The sequence below is a fragment of the Antedon bifida genome, chromosome 4 (assembly GCF_963402885.1).
Source record: "Antedon bifida chromosome 4, ecAntBifi1.1, whole genome shotgun sequence".
Taxonomy (NCBI): domain Eukaryota; kingdom Metazoa; phylum Echinodermata; class Crinoidea; order Comatulida; family Antedonidae; genus Antedon; species Antedon bifida.
Window position 1 is genome coordinate 30217520 of NC_136229.1, and position 16290 is coordinate 30233809.

Genomic DNA, 16290 nt, shown 5'->3' on the forward strand with positions numbered 1-16290 from the left:
GAGGATAACGACAAACCCACTTTCAGAAGGATTTTTATTTGCCTTATTTTATTAAGTTTATATTCTATAAACTACAGAACTCAGAAATTATTATTAAATACAGTACAGTATAACATTACTAAATACACTATTCATTTGGAAATATACTGTACTGGTGATACAACAGGTTCCAGAATAATCATTTGTTGATGGTACTAATTCAAAACTAAACAGAACAGAATAAAAAAAACAATTGAATCACTTTGAATTTCACAGAAATACTTGTTTTATTTCGCTGAAAGATATGCGGTGAAATGCGGTGTTCTCAGACTGCAAACGGGCGGTAAACAATAATGTGATGACGATGAGAGTCGGCAAACACGCATATAAAGAAGATCGGTAATCGGATTTGTTAATAATCCGTTTTTAAGCACCAAACCGAAATCAAGTTTTGATATTTTTATGGCAGTTTTAATATTTGAAGGAGTAGTTTCTTGTGGGGATTGAGAAGTCGAGAGCTAGCACTTTTTGCGAAAAAAACCTTATATATACCTTAATTACTGTACGACTATTACCTATTATGGTTATCTTACGCAGATGACGCATATTAAAGATTAAGGATAGAAAAAGAATTTCTTTTCTAAACCGAAAAGTCAAAAATGCGTTAAAGATAGACCAGCCAAAAATTCTACACCTACATAGTACAAATCACATTAACGCGAAATGTAAATTAACATTTTTAATTAAAAAGAATGATTTAAGCTTAATTAATAACTAACATTTTTTTAGAAAACAAACATGCACAAAAAAAAATCATTGACTAACCACATTGCTATGTAATGTCATTGATAAATTCTCTCAACTGAAATAAATGTTTTATATTTAATACATGCATATAAAGATAAAATACAACAGTTATATCGCCACTAATATATGCATGATCTAAAAGACTACGAATGGCTAAAGTGTTCTTAGTCCAACTATGATGAAAAGCCCGTTTGCATTCCTAGCAACAGTACAGAGTATCGCCTTGAGAAACCAGTTGCATTGAGGTTAGTAATACATGCCGCTACCGCTGAAAACCTAACATATTCGTTCTTTGGAAATGATTGATGTTTTGTGTGCTAGCTCAAGACAACCTTTAACAAATTCAAACATTCTGATGTTACAGGCAAGATGCTTCAATTAATGTAATTATCATTATTAATACATTTGAATTTTAATTGATCACCACAAGAAACTACTATTTCCGAGTACCGTACCTTCTTTTGCATGCTTGTTAACATAAATTTGCTTTGTAAATTATCAGTTTTATTTCTCTTGGAAAGGAAAAGCAACAAACGTCCGTGGCAAGGATTCTCGTCATCGTTGTTGAAACTCTTGCCGAAGATATTTCAGCTTTTCCTTTCTTTTTATAGATTTATCTGCTTGTTTTAAACACATGATTTGGGTTTTTACGGAACACGCTAATACAGGTCGACACCTGTTCGATGTCATTTCTAAGTATGTCAAAAACAGCCCAATGTTTGTGTTTATTGGGGTATAATTCCAGAAGGTAGTATATGGAAAAATTTGGCTAAATTCCATTACGAATTTACCAAATCGTGTTCCTAATGTTAGGCATCTTATTGTAACTTTTAAAGAGTTACATATTCAAATGTAAAGTATTTATATTTTGCTTACTCCAAATTCAAAAATCAAATTTCATTTTTTTTCTTTTTGATATCAAAAATAAAAATTTAATTCAGACTATCAAAAAGCATATGCCTCATATACAAATGAACATAATAAAATTCTTATACTTCTCGTTAAAAAAAAAGTTCCAAAAAAGGTTTTATTTTTTTTCTTGTCTTACAGGGAATTGATGCCTCGTGTTCATTAAAAAACAAGCAGTACAAATCGCAAGTTCCATTAGTCTCTGTCCAGACTCTTAGAACTACTTAATTGTGTTCTCCTTTTGTATTTTACTTTTTTTTTGTATTTTTATATTTTGCTATTTTTTTTAATAAGTTTTTTTATTTATTTTTTAAACATTTTGTTTTGTCTTTAATCGTTGTAAACAGTTGTTTAAGCTTCGATTGGTTGCTCTGGTACTGGTACTGGTCCAGGTCCTTGTCCAGCATTTCGGCGGGGAGCATACTGTGGGTAGCTAGATGATTTCATGTAGAAGTCCTGCAGCATTCTTCGGATACGCCGTTGTGCGGCCTAGAAGAAGAAAAACAATCAGATTTTATGCCGTACAGTATTCCTACACTGACACATAAGCACACATGCCATTACTACCTCTTATCAAGATAATAACTACTGCTGCTATTTACATCTTACAATTATGTTGTGTATTTACATAACCCAAAAGGCTATCCTTTCAACGATCCAATGGATCAATCAATGGCGAGCAACTCACGCTAACTGTCTAAATGATCACAACTCATCGAAAAAAGAAAGCAATGCATTGAAGGGTTTTTGGCATAACCTTGCAGGAGCCTAAGCATACAGGCTACAGCCTTAATACATTAGCTATTTGCATCAAATGTCATACCACCCCATATACAGGTAGATAGATTGTTGTAATAACATTTAGGGATATGTTTACGACTCACTTTGTACGAATTACATTAATGGTATTAAGGAATTTGAATACTACAGAACCGTGGTTACTGAAATAAAATGTCTTCCTGTTTAACTTACTTGGGCTGAGTAGAAGTGTCCAAAGATACGAACACACACTTCCTTTTCTGTCTCATCTGTTGTCTCCTCAGCATCTCCACTACCATTATTTACGTCGTTCTTTGGCACCTCAACACGAGCGCTTGTCACACGCTGCAACTCACGAACATTGCGTCCTTTCTTGCCAATGATATGTCCAACGAAACGTCCAGGAACAGCGACCTCGGAGGCAAGGCGAACCTCGTCACTGCCGAAGAATCCTTCTCGCCTGATTTTGTCATAGATGTAGAATTGTGCCTTCCATTGTGCTTCTGGGCTGCCGATGACCGTCACTTTTCGTTCCATGTTTGTGTCATCATCAGCTGGGGCAATCTTCAAAAAAAAATGCACAATCATTTGGATCAAGAAATGGCTATATTATGTACACTGTTTTTATGAAAAGGTTAAAATGGGGTTGATGATAAATTTGCATTGCATTGAGAATAGTTAAGGCAATCTCAACATCCTGTTTTAATGTACGATGTGTGAAAGCTTATTTATATAGTGCTGCAATCAAAGACCACACATTCTGCATGGAGCAGAAGATGAATATATTTTATAATTCATTTCAAACAAAGTTTTAGTTTTACCATTACAGCATTTAAGATAAATATCTGAAAGAGGGCTCAGTTAAATAACTAGGCTTTGCAATTCAGTGTATCACACACACAACTAATTTTTCTGATAAAGCAACATGCAAGGCTTGCGATAATATGTTTGGCACATTCAAGGTAATTTTGGATAATCTCAATAAAGGTTGAATAAATTCAACAATAGCATGTGGAAGGCATCTTACCTTGATGGATGCACTAGATTTGCGTGCAATTTCCTGAATGTGTTTACCCTTGACACCAATTAGAGCACCTACTGAATCTTTGGGAATGTACAGGAAAGCGGTCTCATTTGACTGTGTAAGCAAATAAGAAGATATTTAAAATGAAAGATACTGCAAAACCACATGTAATTTATGTAATTATGGGTGGAGGTGGGCAGGATCCTTTCAAAATCTTCCACCCATGTAATTGTGGGTAGAGATCTTCCACCCACCTTAAAAGCTTATTTTAAGGTCATCCAGCTAGCTTAATTTAAACATAGCACCCATACAAGAACCTCTGAAATATTTTCCAATTAACTATACTAAATAAATTTAAGACATTGTTTTAGTGAACACTTTTCGGCAATATAACATGGAAAACAACAATCACATAGGAATTGGTCCAAAAGCTCATGGCATTAAAGTGGTAGGCATATTAACAAGACAAGTGGACCAGTAATTTTTACTGATCCTCCACTCTTTTTACTGGTCACAGATTATGGGACTATAGAGAGGCCTTCAATTCACAACCAAAATACTGTTTGTAACTTTTAAAAACTAAAAATGAGGTACAGAAAATCGATCCTTGTTTACATTGGTCCGGGTGTGAAATGTAAGGAAATTGTGATACAAGGTGAATTGAGTAAAACTATTGATATTTTAGTCAGGTGTTAATGAAATTCTAACTGGCCAAGCGGACTTGTCATTTGACCGGCGGACCAGTGTTATTGTGAATGCTGCATAGAAACAGCTCAAGGCATCCACAAATGGGGTTGCCATACTTGTGCAGCTTCTAGTACTAGATTGTTACAGTGCACTGCATAAAACCGTGATAACAGTCAGGAAAAACATTGTTTTTTACATCACTGGTTCTCTCACAGGATTGGCTCAATGTATTCATCATTCAGTTATCTAAGCATTATTGAAGTGCACATAAATTGAATTCATAAACTTCTCTTGCCTACTTACATTAGATGTGGTTACTATATTTTTTTGTTCATTATTGTTTTTGTATAATTTTGAATATTATTTATTTGTTCGCTAGCTCCAATGTTCAAATTTTCTTCAAAGATCATACATTATTAAAATTAATTAGGGCTAGGGGAATTATTCATAATTAGAAAAAATATAGTATAGAGAATAATATTATGTCAGAGAAGTGAAATAATGAGGTTTTGATCAAAGTAACAATATAATGCACCCCAAACTCATTGGTCTGAAGTGCTAGGCTGGCCCCCTAGATTTTCCCCAGGTTCTCAAAAATAGCTGCAGCAGGCTAAAAATGACACCACTGATAGTTGCTGCATTACTTACACTAACTTGTGGATGTTGTTGACTCTGGTTATTCTGTCCACCTTGTGGGTAGTATAACCCTGGTAAAATACCACCTTGATTTTGAGCCTGAAAATACAAATGCACACATTAAAATCAATTACTATTATATTCAAGTACGGATTTTCCCTAAATTAAAATTTAAATGCTACATGTGCAATAATAGTTGCTTTTGCTAATAATTTAATTAGGTGTCACATTGATAATTTATTTACTGCTATAATGAACACAAAACAAAACTACTAGTCAGTAGTGGATAACCATCAGGAAAAACATTGTTTTTTATATCACCGATTCTCTCACAGGATTGGCTCAATGTATTCATCATACAGTTATCCACAGTAAAATAATGCTTGAAAATTGCATAATATAGGTGAAAAGAAGTACAAAATATATGCATAAAGCTCAATACTCCGGTTCAAATGTCGGGCAGCCTAATGCTGTCTACACTAGCAAACATGTGACAAAAAAATGTGATGTGCCCATAATGGACATGTCATCACTACCATATTGAAGCATATCACTACCATATTTGGGAAAATCATACTTTTTTGTTAAACTAGTTTGATAGTGTAGACAGAGCTTTACATACACAAAACTATTTCCATGTGAATAAGAGATGAGAATATTTGATGATCATGGATGAATGACTGCACTTTAACCTTTGCCAGGAAGACCTAGAAATATAGTGAACTCCAGGATATTGTGTGATTCAAGCACTGTGCTTGGCTTACCATCTCATTCATGTTAAATCCACCGTTGTACATATTGTTGTATTGTGGCATATTGCCCATTCCAGAGAACAACGCCATGTGATCTAGGCCAGGGAAGAGATTATGCTGTTGTTGCTGCTGCACATTCTGTACGTGGTTTTGATATATCTCAAACAGTTTCTGTGTCACTTCTTTGACTGCGGCTTCACATTGTTCATCTGAGCCACGAATAAAGACTGTCCTCTCTGGTTTGATATAGGTCATTTCATATATTCTATTGGAAATAAACTTATATTGTAATGGTGCAAAAATGCTGTCTTTAGGAGCCGTTACTATTTAAACTGTATGCGGGTCTAATGCATATTCTCTGTTGAAATTAATAAATAATTTGTTGATTCGCACAGTACTTACGGGGAGATTCTGATGGTAGCCTTTGTGTCATCGATTATTTTTTTCAATGTTCGTCCACCAACACCGATCAGTCTCCCTACGAGGGCATTGTGTACTAATAGTTTAAGTGGAACATCAGTTCTAAAGGAAAGGAAGAAAAAAAATGTGAATAATTTTTATATTGGTCAATATTATATCAATTCTTTTCGAACATTCATCCTCACGCCAGCTTTGTTTAATTAAAAGTGGAAAAATTGTTTTTTAAAAGCTGACATCAAAAAGCTGACATACCAAACAACAGCATGTTTACACTGCATAAGATCCAGCAACTAGCAAGGCTTGTATAACGTTCTCATGATATAATTAGTACTTAAGGAGTCAGTGAGCTTAATGCTCAGTTGCCTCCTCTACCTTCGTTTGTGTGAATGCCAAAGTTGTTTTTTATGAAAATATTTAACGTTCTGGCAGTCAATAAATGCATGTAAAAATAAAATGCATGTTACCCTTTGTTGTTACTCTGGCTCTCTGTTACCATTGTTGTGTGTATCTTTGAGCTAGCCTTAGCACAGTTTTCTGGCAACCCAAATATAGTGACAGCCTTCTCAGCAGAGCCAGGGTTCTCCTTACGGTGTACATCTATTCTTGTACTTGTTGTGTTTGAGGTTTCTTGTATTTTAGCACCTCCTTTACCAATGATGGCGCCAACTAGTTCACTTGGGACGAGCATTCTGAATGGATAGCATGAAATGTCTGTTAATAATGCTAAGACACATTGATTATGCACACTTAAATGAAGCAAAGGCCCTGATGTTTACATTTTTTATGTTTTATTTTGGACTGGACTAAAGGCAGCATTTTTGCACAATTACAATATAAGTTTATTTCCAATATATGAAATGACCTAATGTAAAGTCTATAGAAAAACAGGCAGGTTATTGTGTTGATAGGACTAATTAAATCGACTGAGCCAATATATATTGATTACTGGCAGTGTAGATAATTTCATTTGATTTTAACAGCATTTCTGATTGAACTATTTAATTTATTTTAATAATGAAGTTATACTAGTAATTGCATTATGTAACAAAAATACATCCAATTAAAGATATACCTAATTAAAAAGTCTGGTTTACTGCGTCCTGAACCACGTTGGTTATTCATAAATCCAGATTGGTTACGGTAGCGGCGTTGTCCACGAGGGCCATTGTGATATCTTACCTATGAAGATGAGAAAATACATGCCATTCAATGAAAACATTATGTATGATTTAGCTAGCCATAAAAACAAGACAGATGAAAACATGCATTTTTTGCAACTAATTGTAAATTTGAATTGAAGAAATTGCTTCAGGTTACAATTTGAAATTACAGTTTTTTTATTTGTATACAAACATATTCAAATGAATAATTAGAATTCTTCTTTTATTTTAAATTTTTCCCATAACTACAATCTAAAACCCAAGAGTAAACATCTAAATGAGGAGAGTACAATGATGGAACATCGCACATGAATTATTGCTTTAAGTAGAAAATTTGATGAAAAAATCAACTGAAGCGATGCATTTTCAAATTAATAACCGGATCATTTTACAACGCAAAGAACGACAAGAATCTTGCAGTATGTTTCAAGACAAGCCAAGACAGTTTTCCCATGGCCATATTTTTTTTTTCCAAAATAAAATTACCACAGTAATACTACAAGTCTTGTTGGCGATAGTCGCTATGGCTAAATGACGGCTTAAACATCTTCATAATGTCGTTAAGTCAGGTGCCAATGGTGATATGGCACAGCATTATTCTCATGGACTAGAAAGCCATTACAGACAGGAAATTAAGAAGTGATCATTAATAGTTAACATCATCGGTAACCATTATTATATTAGTTGTGATGAATAAGCTAGACATGGTTTTCAAGCTAGCACAAGTTTGTTCTCTATTACAAATTTCCAATCCGGCTTCACATTTCTCACACTACTACACAGCAAAACAAAGAAAACATACCTTAAGATTTGACCCTTCATATTCATAACCATTTAGTTGGTGAACAGCTTGTTGTGCTTGTTCTGGGGCCTTGTATGTAGCATAAACTGTGTAGCCATTTTTACCTTCTGCCCCTAAACATGAATAAAACAATAAGCAAATAAGAACCAGACATTCTAATACTATTTATTCAACAAATTTGATGGCCTGCTTCAATAATGTGCAAATAAATTATCTTCTTTTTCTTGGCAGCAGAAATTGGAAAAATTTGATAGAAAATAGCTTTCTCAAAATAATTTTCAAGCAATGTTGCAAGCAATAAATGTTGTGACTTAAACTAGATTTAAATTTCACTAGCTAATTTTTTCTAGACTGTGTTAAATGAGCTGGAAGCTAAAAACTGGTTCTAATCTGTGTTATTGTTACCTACAGTATTTCACAACCTGTTAAATTGGCTTTACATTAAAAATGACATGATTTTTACAAATCACTAAAATAGATTATTTCACAGAAAAAATGCTCAATATAATCATTGAGTACTGTACTGTATGTCTTACTAGACCTGTAATAGAGCAAAGTGTAAAAAAATTATCTATAAGCCAAGTACAGTAAAGTAGACTTGTGCAAAATATTTTATGTTAGCCAAGTAAAGTAGACTTGTGCAACATATTTTATGTTTAAGCACAATGGCTGCCATGCAGAACAGCTCTTATCCATACATAAGCATGCTTAACGAGGAGAATCAGTCGCATTAACATATTATGCTTTCGTATCATTCAAGCTTCTTGACATTTAACAATATTTTATGTATGCCAATACTACTAGTAGTACTACACAAAAAAAAAAGTTATAAAGTGAATACAATAAACAGAGCAAATAAGTTTAAATTAAATATTTAAATGTAAATCACAATTTTCTTTCTGGTAAACGGATCAAGTGTTCAGATTAGTATTAGACTTAAAGAGGCATTAGAATCTAATAAGAAAAAAACATGATTTAAAATCTCTAGGGCATTGGATAAATACCGATTATTCTACAAACTACTGGTATTTGAATAACACCAAAAAACACCCACAGTACATTAGTTTACAATTGACAAGCTTTTAAACAGTTCATACTGTATGTTCACGACATCAACTATAAATGTTCTCATTAAAAATGAGTGCCACAATGCATTGGCTAGGCCTATTACATGGCTAAACCTATTACATGGCTACAGTAGGCCTATTACAGTGAATCAAGTTTTCCTGGTTGGTTGTTTACAATCATGAATTTCATTATAATTTTAAATAGTTCAATCATCAACATTTCTATAAATGTTCTCATTAAAAATGAGTGCAACAATGCATTGGCTAGGCCTACAGTATTACATGGCTAGGCCTATTACATGGCTAGGCCTATTACAGTGAATCAAGTTTTCCTGGTTGGTTGTTTACAATCATTTCATTATAATTAGCATTTAATGTTTTAATCTGTGTTACATACTAAATGCATCGGGGAACATTTTCAATTTGATTAGCCTGCTGATTCATCCGAATTTGGAGTAGGAAGCAAAATTCTGTTTAGTATTTGGTTATGCTACACTTTGTATATCTAACTTTTAGGGGGCATTACAATATATCTTTAAGTATTTTAGTTACCTTTGTCACATTTAGAAACGGATCCAAAAGTGTTGAGTAACCTTTCAACATCTTGTACAGATACTTGTAGAGGGATGTTGTGAAGTCGAACCTCCATGGTTGGTTTACGTGGGACACCATTCTGAGCGTTTTGTCCACCACCATTGTTGCCAGCTTGACTACTGTATAAGCAACAAGAATTGTTTTTTAAAATTATTATTTTATCGAACCTTGTTGATTGATGGTGACCTAATAGCACATGCTGAACATATAAAATAAAGGCAGAAAAAGCAAAGTAATGCAATGAGGAGATCAATAAACATTCGTTAAATATTTAATCATAATGCATCGACCAAAGATATTACTATGCTCTCTTTTTCATCAGTTTGGTAGTGGTGTACTATCAGTAGACTTTCATGCTTGATTGCTAATGACAAATGATGAGACATCCTCTTAATTGTACCATATTTAGACAAATTTTATATTTTTTTATACTGTAAATGATATAATTCAATTGTTCATAAAAAATCATTTTGCAAGATCACTTATCTTCCTCACTATAATTTAATTAAATCTTCATTTATTTATGTATTTGAGTATTTTATATTCTATTGATTTTTGTTTAGTGGTATTTTAGTCAAGATGGGTTAGTCACAGATTCACCCTTCTGTGACTCTAAACAGGCAACATGTTTAAAGGCAGTCTGCCAGGATGAGTAGCAGGCTGCAGCCTACATTTTACATCCACCCCTTTTCCTGTTCTCAGTATGTCTGACCTTTTGACCCTTTCAGTATGTAAAACAATCTATATGTCTATCCATATCAATTCTAATTGCAAAAAAACTTTGCAGTTAATTCTATAACATACTTTAAGCCCCTCATTTGGTAAGTATATTTCTTTAATGGTGGGATATTTTTTGGGGTTACAAATGTATCCCCTTATAATAGTTCTACTACATCAAAGTAAATGATCCATAAAAATTGTAATAAATATTTATTACTTGTTACTTAATTATCGGAATGCTGTTTGTTTATTTCATCTTTTTATAGTTAATTGACAAGATAGAAAATCCCACACAATTACAGTAAAAACCACTGGATACACAATTAGTTTCACATGCTTTGTAATAAAATATGTTTACTTACTTTCTTCCTCTTTTGGGAACTGAGTGCTCAACAGCGATTACAGATCCAAGAAGATTATAACCTAGACAAGGGAGACAAAGAATGATTTCAAAGCTGCATGTACAGTAGTTGGCAACAACTGCAAGAAATCTCTCTATAAGCACAATATGATCACTGGATATTGCAAGCAATTGGTATTGGTGTGCATTCTGCCACCAACATGCCAATTGGAGAATTACTTTATTTATGCTTAGATTTCACACACAACCATCAGATTCTCTAAATGTAGTATACCTGGCCCATACAGTACACACTAACGTGCTATACTGTTAAGAATATTTATTGAAGGAAATTATCTGCAGATTACAGGACTATGACATAGGCTTTGAAATTTGATATTCAATTTCATTAAAATATAGCACTGTACAGTTAGTACAGTATGTACTGTAGCCCTATCGTCACTTGTGAAAATTGTGGTCCTACACTTCCCCACATTGACTGCGTGACAAATGCGTGGAAACTTGTGGGAGGTGCGTGACAATGCATGGAATGCAACCGTTTCAAAATACATCTGTATTGACAATTTACTACTGTATACAGTAGAACCTACATTTTACGTACGGGACCGAAAGACGTATTTAAAACAAGGGATTCGTAAAATCCAGGTTCACCTTAAATTGACCCCAAAATACGTAGATCGTGACTAAAAAGGCTGCCGTGTTTGCCGACTTTACTTACAACTTGCAGCTGTCACTAGCTAGGTCAAGCTAGTCCATATCTACCTAGACCTAGCCTACTAGAAAAGTAATGCATGCTGGGCGATGTTTGAATAAAGTCAGTGTTACTGTTAGAAAATACAAGAATATTGATTTTTTTTATTTATATATCAATAAATTGCTGCACGTGTGCGACTCGTCTCACAGCCATAGCTTTGTGGTTTGTTGTTAAATTGCACCCCCAATGCAAGAAAATAACGCATATAGTATTACTATTTTGGTTAAAAAAACATGTAAAAAAAAAAAAAACTAAACATGTAAAATGAAGGTTCTACTGTATTTTGGTAAATGCCAGATTTGGATCTCACTATTGGTGTTCTCAAACATGTTAATTTCATTTATTTAACCATACAATTCCTTGGAGAAAAGGTCAAATAAAGGTCATACAATAAGTGGCTTAGTGACTGCTTAATACATTGAACAACAGGGTACCATTTCTTTTTCTTATTTCACAGGCCACTAAATTAAAACCATGGCAAATAACTATACATTTGTATCGATACTGTACCTAAATAGTATATACAGTAGTAGTGTACTGTACACTTCCCTACTACAGTAGTAAACTAAGTAAACCATAATTACTGTATACCTTAAAACCCTACTGTATGGAGAATTGTTTCTCCATGCTACACTATGATTTTAATATAATTAGCTTTAAAAAACAATACTGTACAGTAGGTGGTCAGACATTCCATGTAAAATCACATAGAGGTCCCCTCTTCAGACAATTTATACCAAATGTCGAAGTCATTTCAAAGTCCCCATTTTGTCCAACGTCCATCTTGCCAATGCCTGGACCCGCCAAGGGCGAAAAACGTTTCCAGATTGGCGAAAAATAAAACGACCGCCTTAGCATATTCCGGAGGATTTTAAAAATTTCAATCAAGACCTAGGATCAAGTTGAAGATTTTTTTTTTTCAAATTTAGGTGATTTGACATGGAATGACCAGAGTATTCTTATTATGCCATTCATAAATTACAATTGTTTACAAAAGATCTTATGTGACTAATATTACAGCAATAACTCCTTACTATCAATTGAGTTTTGAGTCATCTTCCATAAAAACTCATTCAGACAATGATTTAATACATTCTGAAACCAGCACAATTATTTTCTAGTTGCTCCGAGGGTGTTGTTGCCTTCATAACAAAACAGCACAGACATCTTATAGACTTTTTTCTTGTCTACGACAATCTCAAATTCCAATCTTTCTTTAATTGGAAGTACTATATGGCAGTGCTGACTGGTGAGCAACAAAATTGCCTCACCGACTGGAAAACTACAAATTTATTTGTTATGTCTAGAGCTACGGTATCGTATCCATTGGCTACTAAAGTTCGGTAATTATAGAGGGCGCTACGCAAGCATAAATAAAAATCAAAGAGAGCTTATGTCAATGGTATTCAGCAAGCCAGCTGCATGATCGCATGTTCAAGCCGCGAGCTCTAAACTCTTCAGTACCTAGTCGGCTATATATATTTTCTTTTACTCACTAGGCCACTATCATCCCTTTTCTCACCACTGCTTAGAGGCTGGATTCTCAATACCGTACCTTTAGCAGAGCCAGAGTAACAGATATCGTACCGTAAGATTGGTCACATTCTATTTTGATATGTTATAATCAATTATGAATCATACGGTGTGTCGTAGCTTAGCATATTATTATTAAGATCCTAGGTAGTAGATAATTTAATATAATAGGCCTGTTCTCTTGGCCTCTTTTACACGTGGTAGGCATAGGCCTAGGCTATTATTCAATAGGCCTAGCCTAGCTAGGCAGCAGTGTACACAAAATATGATGCATTTTATACAAAACTGTTCTACTCCGTCTGCTATTGATTCTAATTGATTGATTTACTTGCTTAAAATATTGGGATATTTTATCCATAGTCCGCTCTAGGCTAGACCTACATGGACATTTTAGAATACAAGATAGGCCTAATATACTAGCCTAGGCATAATACAAACAATACATTCGCCACATGTGATTTCATTCATTCATTGTACAATACAACAATACAATGCTCCAGGAACGATTTTCATTGCGGCATTTGGCACCACATGTTTCATATAAAAATACTCTACAGGATCGAAAATTGCCAACATAGATACATTAAAATAAGCTCAATCAGCAATGTGTTGACTACTTACCATCTAATTTTTCAATAGCTTTATCAGCCAATTCTTGGCTATCTACATCTACGAATGCAAAGGTTTTATCCGATTTTCCTTGTACTGGTGTCTTGATCAGCACGCTTGTTGGGGGAACGCCATTTTCTTCGAAAATTCGGCGTAGGTTATCTTCTGTAACTTCGTTACTGACATTTCCAACAAAAATCTTGTTCATTATGAGGGTTTTAAAAGTATCCCGGCTTAGTTATCAGATGAAATATGAGCCTAAGAGGCGTTATTTGGGGGTGAAAAGAGGCAAAATTGCCGGACTGAGAGAGTCTGATTGTGAGTGTGATGCGATTGATTGGAGCACCGCCTTCTAAAAAGACAGTAAATACCTCGAATTCTGCCTTGGACACGTGGGCTAGTCATGTGACCGATGATTGACGCGATCTTATTAAAAACTAAAAACCTTGTCTCCTAATTCGCGAAGCCATAACTATTAGCTCCGCCTTAATATATTATAGCCAATCACAGTCGACTATTGCTTATAAGCGTGAATCACAACTAAGATGATGAATATTAATGAGCTTTTATGTTCTTGGGATTTAATTTATTCGTGAGTGTTTTCATACAAAAAAGTAGAAATCAAACAAAGATACATGAGCAGATGCGAAAATAAAACATTCTAATCCATTGGTAAACATTTAATCTGTAAATTCATTTATAGAAAAGTAACAGTATACAAAGATAGATATCAAGCGTTAAATTTTATTTCTTCATTTTGATGTTTCAAACATACTGTAAAATAAAACCTCGAAAAGAAGCCCATCTAAAAAAGAAGCCCCTCTGTGGTTTGCAAAGGTAATCTCGAAAAAAGCCCACTGGGCTTCATTTCAAGATGGTCTTCTTTTCAAGATATATTTGAATGTCAAAGGAAGATATGTATAATCATGTTGTGATCATGGACCTTACAATCTTTAATTATCTCAAATTAAGCCTCATATTATATTTATTTCAAAAACTCTTCCAAGTACTGTACTTTGATTGTATCTTGTACCTTTGTCTTTGGTTCCTTGGAAAATATGTAAAATTGGAACGTTGATCTTAACAAGCAGAAACAAATAAATGCAAAACAACTACAGGTCTTGTTATGTAAATTTTATTATTTTTTAATAATAAAATAATGATTCTCAGAAGATCTATTTTTTTCTATTTAGATGTAAACAATTAACAATAGGGGTAATTTTATTTTCTCCCTTTACTGTGGAACAATTGATCACATACACTACAGTAAAAACCATTGTTGCCACCTAACATAAAAAATTAAAAAAACCAGATTATCCAACACTCAGTTGTTGATTTAGCTTTTTTTGTTTAAAACAATTTAATAGCCAATATGTATGCAAATATAATGCAGAACGCTAGTGTGAAAAGGGGCTTATTTGAACATTTAATAAAATAGAAATTGTGCAGTATGTGGACAATATGTATACAAAAATAATGCAGAATGCTAGTGTGAAAAGGGATTTATTTGAACATTTAAAAAAATAGGAAATTGTGCAGTATGTGGACAAAAAATTATTTTTAAGGAGTTAGGGTTGCCAGCAACACAGTCTATTAGGCCTTAATTTGTTATTTAATTAAATTTAGTTTTTTATTTTTCTTCTTATTTAGGGACATTGCCTAGAACTATCATTCGTTCACTGCCTCGATATCAGGCGACTCCATTCACAATGTAAACATACACACGGAATGATCTACATAAGCAAAACCTTTGATTTCAGAGTGGAGTTGTTTTGTTAGGTGAGGTGACATCTGAGAGGATATGAACCAAGGCCTCAGGGATTGGTAGCCCAGCATCTCAACCACAAAACTTAAATTTTTTTAGCAAATGCAAAGTTATGCAAACAAATAAAATCTGTTGCAAAAAAATATTTGTAATGTTACTTACTACAGTCAACATATTTACTTAGTTTCGGTTGAAATTTCAACATAGTAATTCAATAATTTATATAGCTAAGTGGCACAAATTAGCTTTCATAAAAAAAAATATAATTTGTAGCGAAAAATATCTGTTTATTATTAAATGGTGATTGTCATATGTACTCATCATGATTTTGAATTACCAGAAGTAGCACAAACCATCATTTGTGGTTTGTGACATAACAAATGTTGTCAGAATACTATTGCAATTTGAATTAATTTGAATTGTGTCCATACCTACATGATATTGTCTATCATAACACACCTAAGTAGATTCTTCTTCTCATTTGATTGGAGGATTTTGTATCACATGATATTAAATAAATTTTCTATTGCAGTCTTAATTACTTCAAGAGTACAATGACCTTATGCGAGTACTGCATGTTCGTTTTGCACGTTCATTTAGTACACAGTAAGAAACCACACGCAGGACACAAAGATAGGCTGTTGTTGACTGATCATGTTGATCAACCTATAGTGTGTGCTGTCTATTATTGTTCTACTCCGGGTCCAAAATTGGAGTGCTGCCTTTTTGATTGGTTTAGGCCTTGAACTAGTCGCTCGTTAAAAGTAGGTGACGTGTTTAAATTATGAATTTTTATATTCATACAATTTCATTAGGTGAAAGATAAACATTTTTTATATTTTAATCTTTCACTTGGCCTTGAAATTATTTGTACCATTGAATGAATATAAAACATTCATTATTTATACCATTGTATAAATAGTGTAGTCCATGGGCCAGGTCCAGTTTTTTG

General features: G+C 33.7%; 1 protein-coding gene across 1 annotated transcript; it reads right to left on the reverse strand.

Moving 5' to 3' along the window:
- Nucleotides 1-241: 241 nt before the first annotated feature.
- On the reverse strand, nucleotides 242-13942 carry LOC144841222 (insulin-like growth factor 2 mRNA-binding protein 3). Its single transcript, XM_078697477.1, has 12 exons — nucleotides 13586-13942; nucleotides 10679-10739; nucleotides 9555-9715; nucleotides 7936-8048; nucleotides 7046-7152; nucleotides 6438-6662; nucleotides 5956-6075; nucleotides 5566-5818; nucleotides 4814-4900; nucleotides 3482-3592; nucleotides 2668-3018; nucleotides 242-2184 (listed from the first exon to the last, which is right to left on the reverse strand). The coding sequence occupies exons 1-12, from the start codon at nucleotides 13779-13781 to the stop codon at nucleotides 2047-2049; spliced, it is 1923 nt and encodes a 640-aa protein (XP_078553603.1). The 5' UTR covers nucleotides 13782-13942; the 3' UTR covers nucleotides 242-2046.
- Nucleotides 13943-16290: the final 2348 nt, after the last annotated feature.